The 20457-nt window shown below is 35.2% G+C and overlaps 1 protein-coding gene across 1 annotated transcript in view; it reads left to right on the top strand.

The window, feature by feature from the left end:
- The window catches only part of PLCZ1 (phospholipase C zeta 1), a 57471-nt gene that overhangs the window by 29609 nt on the left and 7405 nt on the right, over positions 1-20457 (top strand). Inside the window, exons 6-10 of the mRNA XM_008058581.1 lie at positions 2808-3050; positions 4295-4451; positions 7343-7459; positions 8557-8726; positions 14064-14193. Coding sequence (XP_008056772.1) covers positions 2808-3050; positions 4295-4451; positions 7343-7459; positions 8557-8726; positions 14064-14193 — 817 coding nt within the window. The remainder of the gene's footprint in view (positions 1-2807; positions 3051-4294; positions 4452-7342; positions 7460-8556; positions 8727-14063; positions 14194-20457) is intronic.

Genomic DNA, 20457 nt, shown 5'->3' with positions numbered 1-20457 from the left:
AGAGTTCCTATCTAATATCTTAGCTGCTGGGTAACACTTTCCCCCTTTTACAAGCTGCTCTTTAATTACCCTCTCTCTAGGTCCCCTTTCTGTCTTAATTTGCATACCCAAGTATTAGGTTTGAAAAAGCACCCCTCCACCTCTACCATCAGGATTTCACTTCCTTTTTCAGCAGTCTCTTGAGTATTCCTCTCACAGGAATACTAAATTTACATATTCTCATCTTCTAGCAACTTGACTAATTCCTCTTCTTCTGTCAACCGCTCCACAGTAAATGTCTTATTGACATAAACTTTCTTACCAATACATTCTAGTGGACCTATTTCGGTTTTCATCTGACTCGTTCCCTCAGCAACATTCAATACTGCGGGTACCTCTTTCCTCTCCTTGAAACACTTTCTTCTGTAACAACACTTTCTTTAGGCTTTTCTTATTCCTCTCTGGCCACACCTTCTTAGTTTCCTTTGACTCTTTCTTCTTACCTCAAATTTTATCAGAAGATAAATAAACTCTTTTCTGGTGTGTGGAAGCAACCAATAGTTTAGTTTGGATATATCATCATTTTGGGTAAATATAGCAATGTTGCTGAAATATTTGAATACACTCCTTTGTATTTTTAATGATCTTTGTCAACTTAAAATAATCAAAAGACTTGGGATTCAATTAAAAATTTATTCGAATGCAAGTTATAAGGGTAACTGTCGGGGACACACACAGACACCAAAGAATGGTGATGAGTGGTGCTCACTGTGTGGGGAAGATGAAAGTCACTTATACAGGCAAAAATGAAGATGCTGAACAGATTTACATTTTCCACACTATAGCTAATGTGTATCTGACTGGCTGCTATTGATTATACTCTAAGGGAGTTGCTTAACATTCCATTGTAAAAAGGTAACAGTCACATGGTTCTTTATCTCTAATGTCGTTTAGTCTAGTTTGAATGAAGAATAAGGAGTCTGGTTAGTGTATAACATCCCAACACAAAGGTCAAACACCAGAGAAGAAAAACAGCCATATTACATGACTAAATTTCCGGGATTTTTTTTTTTTGAGTTGGAGTCTCACTCAGTCGCCCCGACTGGAGTGCAGTGGCTGCTTCTGACCACCGCAGCCTCGCCTGCTGGGCTCTGGCGATCCTTCCGCCTCAGCCTTCCGAGTAGCCGGAATTACAGGCATGCGCTACCAAGCCCAGCTGATTTTTTTGATTTATTGTAGAGATGAGGTCTTGCTGCCCAGGCGGGTCTCGAACCCACGGGCTCAGGCAATCCACTTACCTCAGCCTCCCAAAGGTGCGGGATTACAGGCTGAGCCACCAAGCCCGGCCAGTTTCTGGGGTTTAACTTTTCCCCTTGGCATAATAAATTTGGGAGGTCCTAAAATTTTACTTTCTTTTTACATTGTATTTAAATGAGTGAAAAATTAAAAAATGAAAGTGTTGTAGCACTAGTGACAAGAGGTATAAAACTCATGATAGAACTGAGACAGAAAAAATAAATTATGTGACAAATGAAAAAGTCATGACTCACCTCATAAGAATGCTCACAGACTAAATGTGTTCAATTGTGATGGAAAAGAAATATTAAAGATCTTTCTGCAAATTGCTGGTAGCATATCATCAAAGATGAAACCTAAGAGTCATGGTCCAATTCTGGAAATTATAATAATTTTTAGCTTTCTGGGAAGAAAATGCCCTCTCTTATTATATATAAATTCATTTTTTAATGTTCCAATACATAGTTTTCATTAAAATTTTAGCTTCCCTAAAGTGAGTAGAATGAGTAAATGAAAAATTAGTAATAAAGTCACCTTCTCATATGGCATTCAGGTTTTGTGTAAAAGAATTGCTGGAGACTTGTTAAGGAGGCCTAATTCTGGCCTCACAATTCAAGATTTTGATTCCATAATTTTGAAGCAGATACTAGGAATATGTCGCTTTCACAAACACCCCCAATAATACTCTTGATGTGTGTGACTGCAGAGTTCGCTTTGATAGATGCCATATTATTAGAGAGTATTATAAAGTGCATAGTGAGAGAGAGAAAGCCCAAAATGATGTAGTAGTTAGAGTGAATATCTGAGAATGTTAAAGGGGAAGGAACAGTCAAAGCTCCTTGGAGCAAGAACTTTGCTTCATAATCCAGATTTCAGCATTGTTTATAATGGAGCAGGCACTTATATATATTTGTTGATTAGTGAAATTTTGAAAAAAGCAGGAGTTAACTAAGTGGAGAAATGGAAGCAAAAGGCTTTGAATTTAGGATAAATGGCACTGATCGGAAATTTTGCTTTGATCCTAGTTTTGATGGGTAGAAAGTGTTATGTTGATGCTTGTCTGTAATACAGGAGAAATTTGAAGAGCTTTTCCAAATCTTTAATTGAGTCTATACTAAATGCCAGATGCTATGATAGAAATTTTTACATATCTAATCTCCTTTAATACTTTTTAACATTGAGTAAGAGAGAGATGACCTGAAGCATTTACTTCCAGAATTTGTAATATTTTAACTGCAATAATGTGGGTAGTATTTTAACATATGTATACTTCTTACATACTTCAAGTTTGTGGAATATAAAAGCGATCACATACAGTAAATACCAATCATAGCGGGTTTATTTTTTGGTGACTCAGGGTGAATACATAATATCACTGTATTCGTTCCTCTAATGAGGTATGAATAGGGATTCAGGAAAAGATAGGTCTCTACCATATTTTGTATTATAAGGTAATTGAAAATATGATGAATTAAATGCAAACTTAATTGTAAATGCGTAATTGTATCTCTCTTTCAAAATTGTTTCTTTAGGCACTAAAATTCAAAGTATTAGTTAAGAATAAGAAAATAGGAACCTTAAAGGAAACCCACGAAAGGAAAGGTTCCGACAAACGGGGTAAGGTGGAGGAATGGGAAGAGGAAGTGCCAGATCTGGATCTAGAGGACGATGAATCCAAAGAATTAGAAATATCTGATAATATTTTAAAAGACGATCAAGACACGGAAACTGAGGCAAAAAAGGCACGCGGAGTAACACTTTTCAAGAAAAAGAAGGTGAGGTGATACTTTGTGAAAATCATACAAGTGACTGAAAAGTTTTCTAATATTTTCACTCATGGAGAATTAAAACACTTCTAGAGAGAAAAATCTTTTTCCTTCCTGCAAAAACTCTAGCTTATCATTTACAATTTACTTTGAAAAAAAATGATAGTGGAAGAGAAATTTTAAAAGTTGCCTCTTCCTGTGTTAGCTGGGTTTACATTTTTTTTCTCTATGGTCAAAAATATTATGCACTCTTATGCACTAGGCATTGTGAAGAATGCAAAAGATACAGAGATAAGCAAAATAATTTCTCTTTTCTCAAATAAAGACAGAGACAAGAAAATCAATGTATATAATAGGCAGTGTTATAAATATACACATTAGTGTGATTACAAAAACATTTACTGGGTTGCATATGACTAAAACCAATCCAGCTGGTTTAAACAAAATGATAATTAGTTAACCTACATAAATGAAAAGTTCAGTGAAAAGGATTTTAATTTCAAGAATGACTTGGTATAGTGTCTCAAAGCCAACAGAACTTTAGTTCCTTCCCCAATTTTGGTCCTGCTTTCTTTGTATTGGTGTAAGACTATTGCACAAATTCAGCTTTATTTCATTTCAGGTTCAAATCCAGAGGAATCTCTATCTCTCAGTAGAGCAAGCAACTTTTTTTTGTACATTGGTTCAGATCCAGGAACACGCACATCCCTGAACCCATTCCTATTGCTTAGAGAATGCAAAACTCTGCTTAGTCAGGTCCAGACTTCATAATCCATACTGGGATTGAGCACAAGCAAGGAATGTTTTCCCAAAATAAAACTTGGAAAGTGGATAACAGGTGTAAAGTAGATGTGATGAAAGTAGATGATGGGTTGAAAAAAGGACAAATGTTCACTATATAATAAAAGTCATTCTAAAATGTTAGCTCAAGAGATATACTTATTTATGACTAAAATTCCTAAATTTGTAAAATTCATGAAAATAAATTAAGATCTTCAGGGAAAAATAGTAATAATTGTGATCCTTAATATTTATTACATTAATTGGGATTTTACATTTAAGCTAGTTTACATTAACATGAAATATTTTAGTTATAAAAAAGTAATCACATTGACTTAATTCAAATAGTTTTTGAGGAGATAATCTTATGAAAATACTAAAATCATCCGTTTGAAAGCATGTTTTCTTTATTGGAAAAGATTTTTTTGAATGATTAATGTAAAAATGTGAAATTAACTGCATTTTATTTTTAGACCAGGAAGGTAAAAATTGCTCTGGCCTTATCTGATCTTGTCATTTATACTAAACCTGAGAAGTTCAGAAATTTTCAATATTCAAGACTGCATCAACAATTTAATGAAAATAATTCTATTGGGGAGTCACAAGCCCGAAAACTTTCAAAGTTGAAAGGTAAATTTTTATGATACAAACAGATGAGGTGTTTAAATAAGGGGATAACATGCCTCAGGTTACATTAAGTTTTATTTCATAGAATTTAGCTACTAATTAGCTCATCCAAGTCATGACATTTTGATTGAGGATGTCTGGTGTGGACATTTTTGTGAATGGGCTGCTAAGCAGTGTATATGAAGCAGCAGGGACAGGGCTGTAGAAGCAGGAGAAGCAGATTACAAGATGCTTCAGCTGTATCCTGAGAGCAAATGTGAGCAGGAGAAGACTGAAATCTCAGGAGTGGTGTGATCACTGTGTTTCTGAAAGATGCCCCTGATAGCAGTCAAAGGTGAGACTGCAGGTTGGAAGGAAGCAATAAAAGTTTATGGCAGTGAGAATGAAGACAGGGTGAACTTTGTGGATTTAATAAGTTTCGAAGAGGTAGAGTTAATTAGACTGGAGGCTCTATACATAAGGTGAAGGAGAGGGAGAAAGTGGTGCCTAGGTCAGATTATCAGTTGGCTGTGCAGAGCGTGGACCACTGCATACCCCCAGAGGTACCATCTGTCTCTGCATTTTCTTTTATCTGCCTTCTGGTTCTAAATCTGAGGTGATTATTTGTTTGGCAGTGCCCAAGGTGAAACAGTGCTAGAGAAAGAGTTTTGGAAGCAGACCCCACCTCCTTCTCATACTCATATGGTAGGGAATGTCCCAAATTTAAACTGGAATAGGCAACTAGCTAGTAACTTAACAACCAGATGACTCTACAAATGCTTCTCAGAAGGTTTTTTATCTATCATTGTGAGTAAAAACACCACAGCAGGAAAATTAGCACCTGCAACTGACTTGAGTTGGGAAGTGCAACTCAAGTTAATTATTAAATAATTTAATAATTAACCACATTGGGCTGGTCACTGGTGCTAGGGTTGTTACCAAAAATCGGTTTAGTAGATCTGCAGTACAGATAAATAATAGAATATGATCGAGTGTGTAGAACAAAATAGAGAAGTGTATATTATAAGTAGTAAGTACTGTTTTATGAAACAATTGTGCATGTTGTGTGTGTGTATTGGTTATGATGTAAAATGTATTTCTTACTGTAAGGTATGGCTAAAAGAGTTTGAATGATCTGCTTTACTAGCCTCTGTTCCTACAAACTATTAGATAGTTGTTTTTTTAAAAATGAGGACAAGACCTCCAGGTGCAGCAAAAGTAATTATAATTCTCTAATTCTCATAATATTAAACACTTGCAAAACAATTAGAAAGAGCTCGGATACTTTTGAGTAGCAACAAAGTATAAAATCACCATCTCTTGGAAATAGTATAGAGCATTTTTCTTGCGCCAAAAGTCAATAGTAAATGATTAAGATGTCAGCAAAGGTTTAACTGTAAGGATGCCTACTATTATTATAAACTTTTCAAGTGTCATTAAAAATAATGTTGTAGATGAATATTATTGAATTTATTTTAGTAAGTAAAAAATGGAAGTTTGTAAAAGGGAATAAACAATATTATTTGATTAAACAATAGTTTATGCTTACAAAAAAGTGGAAATATATGTATTAAAGAGCTATCAGTAGTTATTAATTGAGTGATATTATATTACACGTGCTTTGATTTCTTCTTTTTTTCTTATTTGATTTTCTCCTATTTTAAAAATGAACATGAATTGCATTTGTAATACCAAACGTGTTTAATTTCTAAAGGTTGATTTCAGAAGTAACAAAATCATATTATGATAAGGGTTTTAGTGATCATTTATATTTATCACTTTGTAGATGGGAAACATTAAGACCTAGGAGAGTATGTGTTTTGCCTGAGGACAGACATCCCTTAGGACTAGATAAGGAAGCTTGATACTTGGGCACTCATTTTACATTTATACATGAGTGGTTTCAAAACCAACTATCTCAAGGAGTGTGTAACTTTAAAAAAAAATAGATATTGATAAAAATAGCTTTTTTTAAACTTGATTATACTTCTAGAAAATAGGAAGATAAATGATTTTATTCTAGTTTGACTAGCAAATATAGTGGGTCATGAGCCCATCTGTTCCATAACTGGTCACCATATTAATAGGAATGATTGTATGAATAGGATCTGTTTAGTAAAAGAAGAATAACTTTGGAGAAACAACAAATTTGTGTTCAAAAATTGGAAGTGGTGTCAAATGGTAAATAGTATAAATTTGTTTTGAATCTCAAGTGATTTAAATAGAAAAGATACTTAGAAACATAAAGAACATATATAAAAACTCATACTGTATGTGTGTGTTTATACATGTATGTATATATATAAACTATAAGTACATGGACATTATCTAAGTAAGGAAAACACTTGCAATAATTAAAAGTATTGTGAAATAGTGAGTTTTTCAATGGAGTGATGTAAACAGAGAATAAATGAATTTTGGGAGAAGATGCTGGAATGAAGAGGTTAGGAGGTGAAATAGATAACTTTAAGGTCCCTTTCAGCCCTGAGAATCATACAGCTTTATATGACTTATGTGTGGTTCTGTCCTAATGTGAAAATGAACACAATAAGAAAAGATGCTGCTTCTGTTTTGAAAAAACATTTTATTTTTGAATTTTATGTATTTTTATATCAAAGTAAAATTAATTTGGATGTGAAATAATAGAAATTACCTAATCCATTTTTTCCTCAAATGGATGATCAGTGTACATAAATTGTGTAAAACAATTATTGTTAATGTCTTGGTAACTGATTACACTGTAAACACAAGTGCATGAATTTATTTTGATTTTCATGAGTCATACATATTCTTGAGAAGATAATACATATAAAAGTATTGACTCTATTATAGAATTATATGATATATATATAGAAATAGTAGCTTATTTAATTTATTTTGAATCTTTCACAATGACTTAATAATTTGTTTTTCAGTCCATGAGTTTATTTTTCACACCAAGAAGTTCATTACCAGAATATATCCCAAAGCAATAAGAGCGGACTCTTCTAATTTTAATCCTCAAGAATTTTGGAATATAGGTTGTCAAATGGGTATGTTATGTAGGATATTGAGTTGTTTGCAAAAGTAATATAAAATGAATTTTTATGAATTTATGAAAAATTCATGAAGAAGTCTTCCTATGAAGATATTTTGACCCGGGCTTTAGGGTCAGGCACTAATGGTGAATCATTAATTTTTAAGAGTTGAAGTCGTTCCTAATGGGTTAGAAAGGGCAAATCTAGGTGAGGACTGGGCATGGGGGTTAAATTCATGAGAAGTTAGCATGGGGTATGTGTGGTAGAGGAAGGGAACAATAAAACAAAAATGGACATCAGAGGACATTGAAGATTCAATTCTTTGCTTGAAAGATATGCTTAAGGCCTCTTCAGGTCAGGTGACCTCTATCATTTGTGCTTTCTATGAACTTCGACATACATAGTCTTGAAAAGTGAATGAGATTGCACAGCTTTGTTTCTGTCCTCACTAGATTCTTTTTATTCCAAACTGCACAGCGAGTACAGCACTGCACTAAGCAGTTACAAAGTGCCAGGCCTTAACTCTTCTTCTTCTTCTGAATGTGGCAAGGAACATAGGTTTGAGAAGAGAGGAGAGGAGAGGGAACAGGTGGGAGATGGAGGGCATTACAGTCTAGGTGACTACTTACCAGCCTATATTGAAGTACATAATTGTTACTCATCCTGTTCTCACTTTCTTCTCAAGTGACAGCAGCAGTTCTTGAATCTGAAAGTTTATGATGTAGTTGGTGTCTTCATTCCTGCATTAAATGTACTGATTTTTGTAATTCTCAAATTCTTTAAATGTTAACTGACATGTACATTGCTATTCTGTAATCTATACCAGGTACCATTTTTATTTCTTTACTCGAAGGTTTTGAATAATGATTTAATTTACAGATTAAATTTTGCAACCTGTCAATACACATTAATATAAACATAGCAGGAGGAAAAAAGTTTAAAAATCATGAATTATTAGGCTAATGATGCTTGTTCATAGAGCACTTGGAGATATATAATCCATTATTAGATTTCATTAAATGTTTGACTTAATTAAAATTTAACATTTAATTAAAAATTAAAGTATTTCTTTTATTATGCTCATACAATGTCAAAATACTTCTTTCTCACAGTGGCTTTAAATTTCCAGACCCCTGGTCTGCCTATGGACCTACAGAATGGGAAATTTTTGGATAATGGCAGTTCTGGATATATTTTAAAACCACAATTCCTAAGAGATGTTAAATCAAACTTTAGCCCAAATCAAGTAAAAGACACCAGCCCAATTACACTTACAATAAGGGTAAGAATAATAACTTTTGTTTTACATTTTTTGGTTATATGAACTAGATAGTGCTACATTAGGATTCTGAATTTCATTGATTTGCTTTAATGCCTTTTACATTTCTGTTAATCTTTTCAAGTATTATAGGTGAGTGGTACTTCAGAATCTGTATCTGAAACATGTTTTCCTGTTACATTTCTGCAAGAATAATTATCCGCCTGTGAATAGAAATATTGAGGCTAAAATATTCTCCTCTCCAAGTCCTATTTGTATCATTTTATTGTATTTAGGCATTGAATATCATGATAGAGAGGTCTCAGTTCAGCCCACAAATTACCTTGTGACTATGCCATTTTTCCTCCTTTTACTTTAAAGAATTTTACCAAGAAATTCTAGGAACTATTTTCTTTTCCTAATCTCCAGTGTTAGACTTTTGTAATTCAATATTTTTCCTCACATATCTCTGAATATGATTTGATTACTTAAAGAAAAAGTATCTATATGCCTTTCTCTGGTATCTGTCCTCTATGGCTACTAATTTGTGTCTATTTTGTCATGTTCCCTTTTCCTCTACATTTTGGGAGAGCTTTTAACGTTTATTCTTTGCATTGATGATTCAGATTCTGTAGTCAGTTTTATTCTTTATTGATTTTAACATAGAGGTAATATTTTTTCTCCTGCATTTTTAGTTTTTTTCCCAATTGTTGCTTACCTCATATTGTTTCCTTTTATTTCTGTGTATATCATGCCCTGCACCCTTCCCCCGTACTCTTGCCTTATTATTTCATGTTTTGTTCTTATTACCTCCTGTATAATTGTGTTGAATGCAAAAACAGTTGCCTATAATTTGTTTCCATTAGTAAAGGCTTTTCAAAACCTCTTTTTTTTTTGTAACCTAAGTGCTATGTTTATTTCCTTTTTACAATGCCACTGAATGTTTGAAAAACCTCTAGTTGCTTTTTCTCCCCGTTTAATTATGAGTAATTGTATTTTAGACTGTATCTGTACCTGTTGTTTGCAAATAAATAGGGTGGATATGGTCTCTTTGGTCTTTCTTCCTATTTTACTAGTTGCTCCCAGAACCATATAAACCATCTGAGATTCTATTGTGAAATTTTTGTAAAAACCTATGCTGCTGTCCCTGGCCAGATTATTGTGTCTCATGTCATTACTTAGTGAAGCTCTTCTGGCACTGCTGGCTGTGAGTGTCCCACTGCTCCCCCTTATCTGGTGGTGACTCTGCAGGAAATGCTGAGGCCTTCAGAGTGTGCTTCTCCCATGACTCTTCCTAGCTCAGCTCCTTCCCCCACCGTCACTACATCATGAGATTTGGGAAACCACACTCACCTGCTTCGTGCTCCAGCCATTTAATCCCAGCTGAGGATAGAAGGTTTGACAGTTGTTTTCCAAAAGTTAACGTGGAAGAGAGTCTATCAAAAATGAACAGGACTGCAAAGACCCTGGCTCTTGCAGGAGACAGTGCCATGAGGTATGTTGCAGACTTTTCTATTGGCTGTTAAAGATTTTGTGATTCTAAAGTAGGAGCACATAGTGGATAGGCAGACATGGTCTACGACAGCTGATGCAACCCACAATTGATTGGTTAACATTCTTTCTAGAATCTGACAAGGTATTAGCTATTGAGCTTACTTTGTAATATTATTACAATGTGGGCATTGGCGTCCTTTTTGTATTTTTTTATGGTTGATCTAAGAAGAAGAGGCAAATCAGCCACTTTGAAGATCCCTCCCTACTCCACACAAATCTCCTGTCTGTGCTCTTTTTTTTCCCTACCTCCCAAGTGATTCTTTCTCATTTTCATTTATGAGTTCCTCTTTTTTCTACCTGTCATTAAAATATTTATGCTGCCTAACTGAAGCTTTTTCTTTTTTTCTTTCTTTCTTTTTTTTTTTTTTTTAAGAAAGCAGGATTTATTGAGAGGACAGAAAAGCTCCCAAAGTGGGAGGGGACCCAAGTGAGTTACCCTAAAGCTTTTTCTTAATTCTCATCTCAAACTAAATATTCTACTTGGGTTCTGTTATAAAAACATTTATGATTTCATCCTTGAAAATGCTCAAATTTTTAATCTAACCTCATTTTTGGAATCTGAAGGCATATTTCAATAGCCTACTTAGCATTCCTACTTGTTTAACCACCAACCTGTTAAACTTAAAATATTGAAACTTGAACATCCCTTCCTTGTCAAATCTACTTGTACTATTTTATTTAAGTATCAGTGAATGTTCCCATTCCCCCACTCAGCTCAAACTAGGAAACTGGGAACCATTCTAATCTTCTACATCTTCACTTCTCATATATAAACCATCTTTAAATTTTATTTATTGTACTCCTAAATGTCTTCCTTATTCATTCTCTTGGCTTAACCTACTTTGCTGTTGTCCTGTTTAGAGAATTTACTACCTATCATCAGGTCTATTTCTTTGACTTCCTAAAGGTTTCAGGTAGTTTGTCTTAGTCCTTCTGTGCCATCCTCCACAAGTTGACCAGAGAGATTTTACTACAATGCCACTTAGATCATGCATACTTAATATTTATTTGTCTCTTAATTGCTGTGTTAGTCAGGCCATGGCCTTCTTGTCTAGCCCTATGTCTCATCACTTCAAGCCTTTCACCCTACTCTATAACCATATAGAAGCTGGATCCTTCTCTGATCATGATTCATCTTCATAAATTGCATATTTTTTCTCTGACTGGACTATTTGTCCCCTCTTCACCTGTCTATTACATTCTGACTCACTTTTCAAGACTTAGGAATCACTTATTTTTGGAAACATTTTCCTAGGATAGGTTAGTTGTGCTTATTTTTTATAGGTTTTTTTGTGATAATGCCCTATGTATGTTAATAAATACAATAACATTTATTACACTATATGATAATCATTTATTTACTTGTTAATTGTCCTTCTCAGCCATTTGTCTGAAAATTATTTAAGGATAAGAGCTGTGTTTTGTCCAATCCTTATTCACTGTGCCTGACACAAAGTATTTGGGGGGCAGGGACCGGAAAAACCCCAGAATTTATTTATAAAAAATTGTGTATTTATTCTTACATGTTTAAATTTCAGTCGCCTTCAAAGTACTTTCTGTTCACTGCAATATGCCTATTAAGATATTTTTTCCATTGCTCAAAACAAGTTTTTGAACTTATCAATTTTGATGCCTTTTAGGGCTTCTGTCATTTTTTGTTTCACCTCTTCCACATGGGCAAACCATTTCCCTTTGAGGACTCTTTTCATCTGGGGAAACAAAAACAAAAAACTTGCTTGGGGCATGAGCAGGTGAATAGGGAGGTGGGGGCATGGCGGTCACGCTGTTTTTGGTCAAAAACTACTAAACACTTAGTGAGGTGTGGGCAGGTGCACGCATAAATCACTCATCATGAAATGGGCAAAAGCATTAAAAGAATCTCACAAAGAAAAAAAATTCACTGAAGCCTAACTCAGTCTCTCACAACAATGCTAGCTGGTAGACTGATGCCAGCGAATTCCTGGAACAGTTACCTAGTGGAGGAAGCCTGTACTGCAAGGAGCCCACCCATGCTCAACTCATGTAGGTTTATTGAGTGAATGATTGCTTTTTCCTGCTGAGAATAGCAAAGGAAACATATGTGCTCTTTTATTGATAAAGTGAAGGTAGATGTTAGTAGTGTGCACAGATGCTTACAAATGTCACATGTTTGTGTTCTGAGGAGTCTTGTGTTGAGGTGTGAATGACACGGAGTGAAACAGGCAGAGCTAAAGATTACTGCCACGAGTCATTTTTTTTGCTTTGATTATTCTAGGGATCTTTGTGATTATTTTATGACTAGCACAAATTGTGGAGGACTTGACCTGGAAGTTAGGGGTCAGTTTTCTTATGTGCCTGATGAAAGTATTCAACACTTCTAGTTTACTCTTTGTCATCTGCAAACTGAGAGGTTTGGTCTAGGTAAATTATTTTTGAATGTATAAAAACCATGAAACCACCTAATAAATTAAAAATCTTATGTGTAAAGCCAATGAATGAAAGCAGAGCTATTCTGGTTGACCAGAGAGGGCTTTCTGTTTGACATCCCTCCCTCCACAGTGGCTTCTGGAAGAGCTTTGTGAATTAGAGTTTACAAATTATTTAACAATTAGTTCCTACATTTTCTTACGGTTCTCCTGTTCTGTTATGTTTTTCTAAATTAGACAATAGTTTTTTTAGAATTAGGTGCACCAAGCTGAATCTTTTCTATTTTGGTAAGGGTCTATTATCTGCAGAGTGATATTTAGCTGTTTTGTACTTAGGTATGTATTTAGGACTAGTGTATTATATGTTTATGGCTACTGCTGTAACTATTCTGATGTCTAATTATGCTGAATGCTTGATGCCCATTCCATACCGATTGCTAAATATTTGCACAGTCACTTTGGCTTCCAGCTAGTGTGTAGAATTAGGAAAAGAAAAATTACACATTCACAATTTTTCTTTTCTCTTCTTCCCCCTCACTCCTCCCTCCCTCCTTCCATCCTATTTTTTCCTGATTTCTTTTTTTAATCAAACTGAATTACTTGTTTATTTTTATATAATCTTCAGAAATTGGAATGTGTCTCAATTTATATAACTGCATTTTTAGGTTTATATCTTCCATCTCTTACTCTAAGTTAGTAAACTTAAAATATAATTTTTTGTGCTTATTTAGTTTCTTAAAGTAGAACAAATTTTTGCTTCAAAAGTTAACCTAGTTAATAAAAGGCCAAATAAAACCATTATTAATTACTTTATTAGGTATTGTTATAATACCCAGTCCCTAGCAAACACATGAAGAAATTGATTTTGTCAGACTCAGGCTATTTATCATAATAATATATATATAAATGAATAATGTAAAATTTCATAAGTTATTTAAGCACAAAATCTACCATCAGAAAATGCTATAATGGGAAATTATATAGTGTTTTTTTACACTTGAGAAGTAATATTCATATTGATTTTAATTTTTTATATCATATGTAACATGAATTTGAAAATAGTACATATTATCAAAATAACTCAACTTAAATTACATTAAGGGGGGCATACCAAATACATTAAATATGTTAGTAAACCATAAAACTTGGACATTGTGGATTTAACTATAATTACATTTCAGTAAAATAGAATGATTTGGAAATATTCTTGGTATTTATCTACTGATATTTGTAAATGAAGAAATTAAACTTCAAAATTTGCCTGATTTTTTAGCTTCAATTTTTGTGAAAACTCACTTAGAGACTATGAACTTTTTTTGAAATATATCATTTTACTTTGAAATTAACTGGTGATATAGTTTGGTATTCTTCTAAATTCTTACATTTATATACATTTGTACAGCTCATCAGTGGTATCCAGTTGCCTATTATTAACTCGTCATCTAACAAAACTAACACATTAGTGATTATAGAAGTTTTTGGTGTGCCAAATGATCAGATAAAGCAGCAGACTCGTGTAATTAGAAACAATGGTAAGCTCCTGATATGACTTATTGAACTATTAGACGTCTTATTGAAAAGCTTACTAATTATGTTGTTAGAAATTTTATACATATTTATTATTTATATAAAGGTTTTTCCAGCATGTTCACAATTACCAAAATATTATATGCAATAAAAACAGTATGATTATGATTAGGTTTTTAGGTATATTTTTAGATTATGGATACAAAATTTTATCTGACCTGCAAAGTCACTAATTAAAAAAAAGCAACCTTTTATCTCCATTTTATGTTTTGCCCCATATTGCTGGATTAAGACATTTTGATATCAGCAAATCTACTTCATTTCTAGGCTCTGTAGTAAATAAATTTGTGATTTTTCTGACACTCCATGTTATAATTTTTACCTCCCTGCTTGAATGATTTTAGATTAAAGATCTATGACTTCCGACTCTGGCTAAGAATGCCATAGAAAACTACTGATATAATATTTTGATTTGTATTTCAATCATTTTTGCTGGAAGGATGGTATAGGATTAGAAGAAATAGGCTTCATCCTTGGGATTCAGGATTGGTTCAACATCCACAAGACCATAAATGTAATTAAATACATCAACAGATGTAAAAACAAGAACCACCTGGTTATATCATTAGATGCGGAAAAAGTTTTCAATAAAATCCAGCATCCCTTCTTGATAAAAACCCTGGAACACCTAGACATAGAGGGAACATGCCTCAGAATAGTAAGAACTATCTATGATAAACCCACAGCCAGCATATTTCTAAATAGACAGAAATTGGAAGCATTTCTCCTGAATACCCGAAAAAGATAAGGCTGCCCACTCTTACCCCTCCTGTTCAACATAGTGTTGGAAGTCCTAGCTAGAGCAATCAGACAAGAGAAGGAAACCAGGGGTGTCCAAATAGGAAAAGAAGTCAAGTTATCCCTTTTTGCTGGCAATATGATTCTATTCCTCAAAAAATCTAAGAGAATCTGTCCCAAACCTCCTTGCACTGATAAAAGACTTTGGCAGAGTCTAGTGTACAAAATAAATGTGCAAAGGACAGATGCATTCTTATACACCAAAAACAAGAAGGCAGAGAACCAAATAAAAAGCACAATTTCATTCACAATAGCCACGAAAAAAATGAAAAACCTCAGCATCTTCCTAACCAGAGAAATGAAAGATTTTTGCAACAAAAATTATAAAACACCACTTAAAGAGGTCAAAGATAACCAAACAAATGGAGAAATATTCCATGCTCATGAATTGGAAGAATCAACATTGTTAAGATGCCCATACTACCAAAGGCAATCTACAGATTTAATGTTATACCCATTAAATTACCAACATCATTCTTCTAGACCTGTAAACAGCAATATAGAAATTCATTTGGAAACATAAATGACCATGTATAGCCAAAACAATCCTTAGCAAAAGAAACAAAATAGGAGTTACCACACTTCCAGCTTTAAACTTTATTATGAGGCTACAATAATCAAAACCACCTGATATTGGTACAAGAATAGGCATACAGACCAATGGAACAGAATGGAGATTCCGGAAGCAAAACTGCAATTTCTCAGCCAACTCATCTTCAACAAAGCCTCTAACAACAACCACTGGGGAGAGGAGAACCTATTCAGTAAATGGTGCTGGGAAAACTGGCTGACCATATGCAGAAGAATTAAACAGGATCCCTACCCATCACTATACACAAATATCAACTCCAAATGGATCAAAGACCTAAATGTAAAACCCCAAACTTTAAGAATTTTAGAAAATGTAGAAGACACCCTTATGGGAATTGGAATAGGCAACCAATTTCTGATCAAAACCCCAAATGCCCACATCATAGGAGATAATATAGACAAGTAGGACCTCATCAAACTGAAAACCTTCTGCAAAGCAAAATTAAACATCAAGAAAGTGGGGAAAGAGCCCACAGAATTGGAAAAAAATATCTGTCAACTGCATTTCTGGCAAAGGCCTAACATCCAGGATCTACAAGCAACTTAAACTTGCTGAAAGAAAAAAAAACAAAAAAACAAAAACAGCCCCACTAAAAAGTGGGCAAAAGATATGAATAGACCCGTCTCAAAAAAAGATATATGGGCCTCCAACAGACACATGAAAAAGTGCTCAACCTCACTAATCATTGGAAAAATGCAAATCAAAACCTCATTGAGATACCGCCTAACTCCAATAAAAATGGTCATAGTTAATAAAACTAAAAACAACAGATGCTGGCAAGGACTCAGAGAAAAGGGAACGCTTCTACACTGTGGATGGGAATGTAAACTAGTTCAGCCTCTATGGAAAACAATGTCGTGATTCTTAAAAAAAAAAGAAATTGACCTACCATATGACCTAGCAATCCCCTTTTGGGAATCTCCCTTCTGGGAATCCCCCTTCTGGAAATATACCCGGAGAAACTTAAATCACTCTACAAGAAAGATGCCTGCACATGCATGTTTATTGCAGCATTATTTACAACAGCAAAAACTTGGAACAAACCGTGCTGCCCATCAAAACTGGACTGGATAAAAAAAAATTGGTACATATACACAATGGAGTATTATGCAGTTGTAAAGAACAAAATTATGGACTTTGCAGCAACTTGGATGGATTTAGAGTATGTAATATTCAGTGATTTATCACAGAAACAAAGAACTGAGTACCACATGTTCTCACTCATAAGTGGACCCTGAACATTTATCATAATACTATAAGAAAGGGATTGGCAGTAGCCAGAAACTGCCAAGGGAGGGCTGGGGACACATAACATTAATAAGGGAACCTGAGGGCAGAGCTTAAGATGGTAACCAATAGGTCAGACTGTAAGAGTCTCCGTGGAGGCAAGTGTTCATAAAGACTCTGTGAGCTAGTGGGTGGGTGCTGGTGAGAGCATGAAAGTCCGTCTCAGGGGATACTCGGGTGCATGCTCCCAGATCCCCCTCTGAGGGTGACTGCAAGCCCCCACCACCCTGAGATTGGAGCACAACTGGCAAGATCACTCACAGGATTGTCTGCTGCTGGCGGGAACACACCTGAGAAAAGCCTGCTGAATCTAGCTGATTTTCATCACCTGAGGCCTGGCCCATACCATCACCTGTCATAATTGATCAGCTGGAGCCCCAGATCTCATTAGTGGAGAGAGAGGATTGGGAAAGCCAGAGAGGAGTCCATGCCCAGTGAAGACCCGCCCACCACAGTCATTTTCTTTGACCCAGGACCAGGCAGAGATTTGCATTGGCCCGCCCAGCTCTGTGCAAGCCTCCAACTTGTTGCCTAAGGTAATCTCATCAAATGGGGAGAGACAGAAGCCCCTCCCCCAGGCCGAATCAGACACAGACAACTCAGATCTGACAGACAGCAAGCTGAGTGAACCCAGATCTGGCTCACCCCCCCCAAAGTAGGCTCCCCTCCCAAAGTAGGCAAGCTATGAGTAACCTTATCTTCTTCGATAAGAACAGAAGAGAGGGGCTAGAGATCTGAGCTGAAAGGATGTTGGACATACAGGAAGGACCTCAGAGCCAGTCTGATTCCTTGTTTTTATTTTTTATTTTTGCTTTTTGACTTTGTTTTGCTCACTTTTGCTTGCTTTTTATTTTAGGTTTTTTTTTTCTCTTTCTGGTTTTGATAATGTTTTTATACTTGCTTTGTTTTTATTTTATTGATTTTTTTTGTTCTTTCTTCTTTCTATTCTTTAGACTCCCTGTTTGTGGAGGGGAAGAGTACATCAATAGGCAGGATTTTGTTGGACTGTGTGTTTGTGAGATTACCTGTATGCTCTAGGATTTTTTTTTCTCTTTTCTGTCTTTGTGTCTCCTTTCATTTGTTAGCTGGTATGTCTGTCTGTTTTTCCCCTTACTCTTCTCTCACTCCACCTTCCTGTTGACCCCCTCCCCTTCCTTCTTCCAGTATTTTCCTTTTTCTTACCTCATTTTGTTCCAAGGAGCAAACCTAAAACCCCACTGCATGGACAGATTGTAAGACAGTGGGAAGTAGGTTCCAGGGTGTTTATACACCTGTCAGTGGATAGTGGGATCTGCAGATAGATTCTGAATCACAGCTCCCCCTCAACTAAATCCCAAAACTGCAAAAAGTCCAGCCCTCAACCCACAGTCCAGTTTCAGAAGTGGACAATGCCAGAGGATTCACATAAGGAAGAATAGGAGACTGAGGAAAAAGAAGTAAAAATAACCCTGCCATAACTGAAAAACAGAATTAAAGAAGAGGAGGAGAACAAGTGAGAGGTGGGGGAGAGGAAAATCTACACAAATGAAGAAAAGCCAAAAGAAGAATATGAGTCTCTCACAAACCCCTGGAAATTCAGACACTGAGAAAACAGATTTCAGAATGCAAACAATGAAGAGGCACCAGAATGACTGGTCACATGCAAACCCAGACATCAAGACATTAATAGAGAGAATAAAAAGAATTGAGGAGAGACAAGAGAAAAATAGGAAGGAGTTGATAATTGAGATAGCACCAGTAAGGAATACTGTGAATGAAATGAATTACAGACTGATAAGTATGGAAAGCAGAATTAGCCAAGCAGAAGATAGAATGTCAGAGCTTGAGAACCAAATATAGAACTAACCCAAACTGTCAAAAACATAGAAAAGAAGCTTAAAAAGACAGAATGAAACCTTCAAGAGATGAGCGATTACTTCAAGAGGCTGAACCTAAGAGTAATTGAACTTCTTGTAGCAGAAAGAGACAGAGTTCACCCTGGAACAAACATTCCATGAAAACTTCCCTCATCTTATCAGTGATGCAACCATTCAAACATAAGAGATTCAGAGAACCCCTGAAAGACAACAAATGAGAAGACCAACTCCTAGACACATAATAATTCGCCTAAACAAAGTAGGTATAAAAGAAAAAAATCCTAAAGGCAGCAAGAGATAAAGCTCAGACTACCTACTGGGGAAAACCAATTAGAAAACCAGCAGGTTTATCTACAGAAACCCTTCAGACTAGGAGAGCTTGGAACTCAATCTTCAAAGTTCTCAAAGATAATCAATTTCAACCCTGAATAACCTACCCAGCTAAACTAAGCTTCATCAGTAAGAGAGAATTAAAATCTTTCACAGACATTCAATCCCTAAGAACTTATGCTGCCTCTAGACCAGCTCTACAAGAAAAACTTAAGAAAGTATTCAACACAGAAGAAAGGGCAAAAAGAACAACAACATTCTTCACAAGCATGCAGGAAAAACATGAAAACACACATGAATATCAACCTCAAATTCAAAAGAAACACAAAAAACAAACAGGAACAACAACACCTCTATAAGAACCTCATGACAAGGATAAACTCTCACATTTCAATAATTAGTCTGAATGTAAATGGACTAAATGCACCACTGAAAAGACATAGGATGGGAAAATGGATAAAATATCATGAGGCAACAATATATTGTCTCCAAGAGACTAGTCTCACCAGAAAGGACACTCACAGACTCAAAATAAGAGAATGGGAAGCAAAATTTCAGGTGAATGGAACACAAAAGAAAGTTGGAGTTACAATCTTAATCTCAGACAAAATACCCTTTAAGCTATCAAAAATTAAGATGAAGAAGGTCGCTATGTAATGATAAAAGGTTCAATCCATCAACAAGAAATATCCATTCTAAACATATATGCACCCAACAGAGGAGTACCAACGTTTGTAAAACAGCTTCAAGGCAAACTTAGAAAAGAGATTGACTCTAACACTATCATAGCTGGGGATTTTAATATCCCACTCACTAGACAGATCATCAAGACAAAAATCAGCAAGGAGATCTGGAACCTCTTTGGGACTCTTGAAAGAATGGACTTAATAGATACCTACAGAACACTCCACCCAATGACCACAGAATATACATTTTACTCATCATCACATGGAACGTACTACAAGATCAACCACATCATTGGCCACAAACCAAACATAAACAAATTTCGTAAGATTGCAATATTGCCACGTACCTTTTCAGAACACAGTAAAATAAAAAGAAATATCAACATCATAAGTGTCCTTTCTGGTGAGACTAGTCTCTTGGAGACGATATATTGTTGCCTCATGATATTTTATCCATTTTCCCATCCTATGTCTTTTCAGTGGTGCATTTAGTCCATTTACATTCAGACTAATTATTGAAATGTGAGAGTTTATCCTTGTCATGAGGTTCTTATAGAAGTGTTGTTGTTCCTGTTTGTTTCCAGGTATCTTTTAATCGCTGTTTTGATTTCATTGTTGACCCAAGAGTTGCTTGGCATCATGCTGTTTAGTGTCCAAAAC

This window comes from Carlito syrichta, unplaced genomic scaffold (genome assembly GCF_000164805.1).
Source record: "Carlito syrichta isolate Samal-C Ts95f unplaced genomic scaffold, Tarsius_syrichta-2.0.1 Scaffold303451, whole genome shotgun sequence".
Lineage (NCBI taxonomy): Eukaryota > Metazoa > Chordata > Mammalia > Primates > Tarsiidae > Carlito > Carlito syrichta.
Note: the sequence above shows the minus strand (reverse complement) of the source record. Positions and strands in the feature narration are given on the sequence as shown.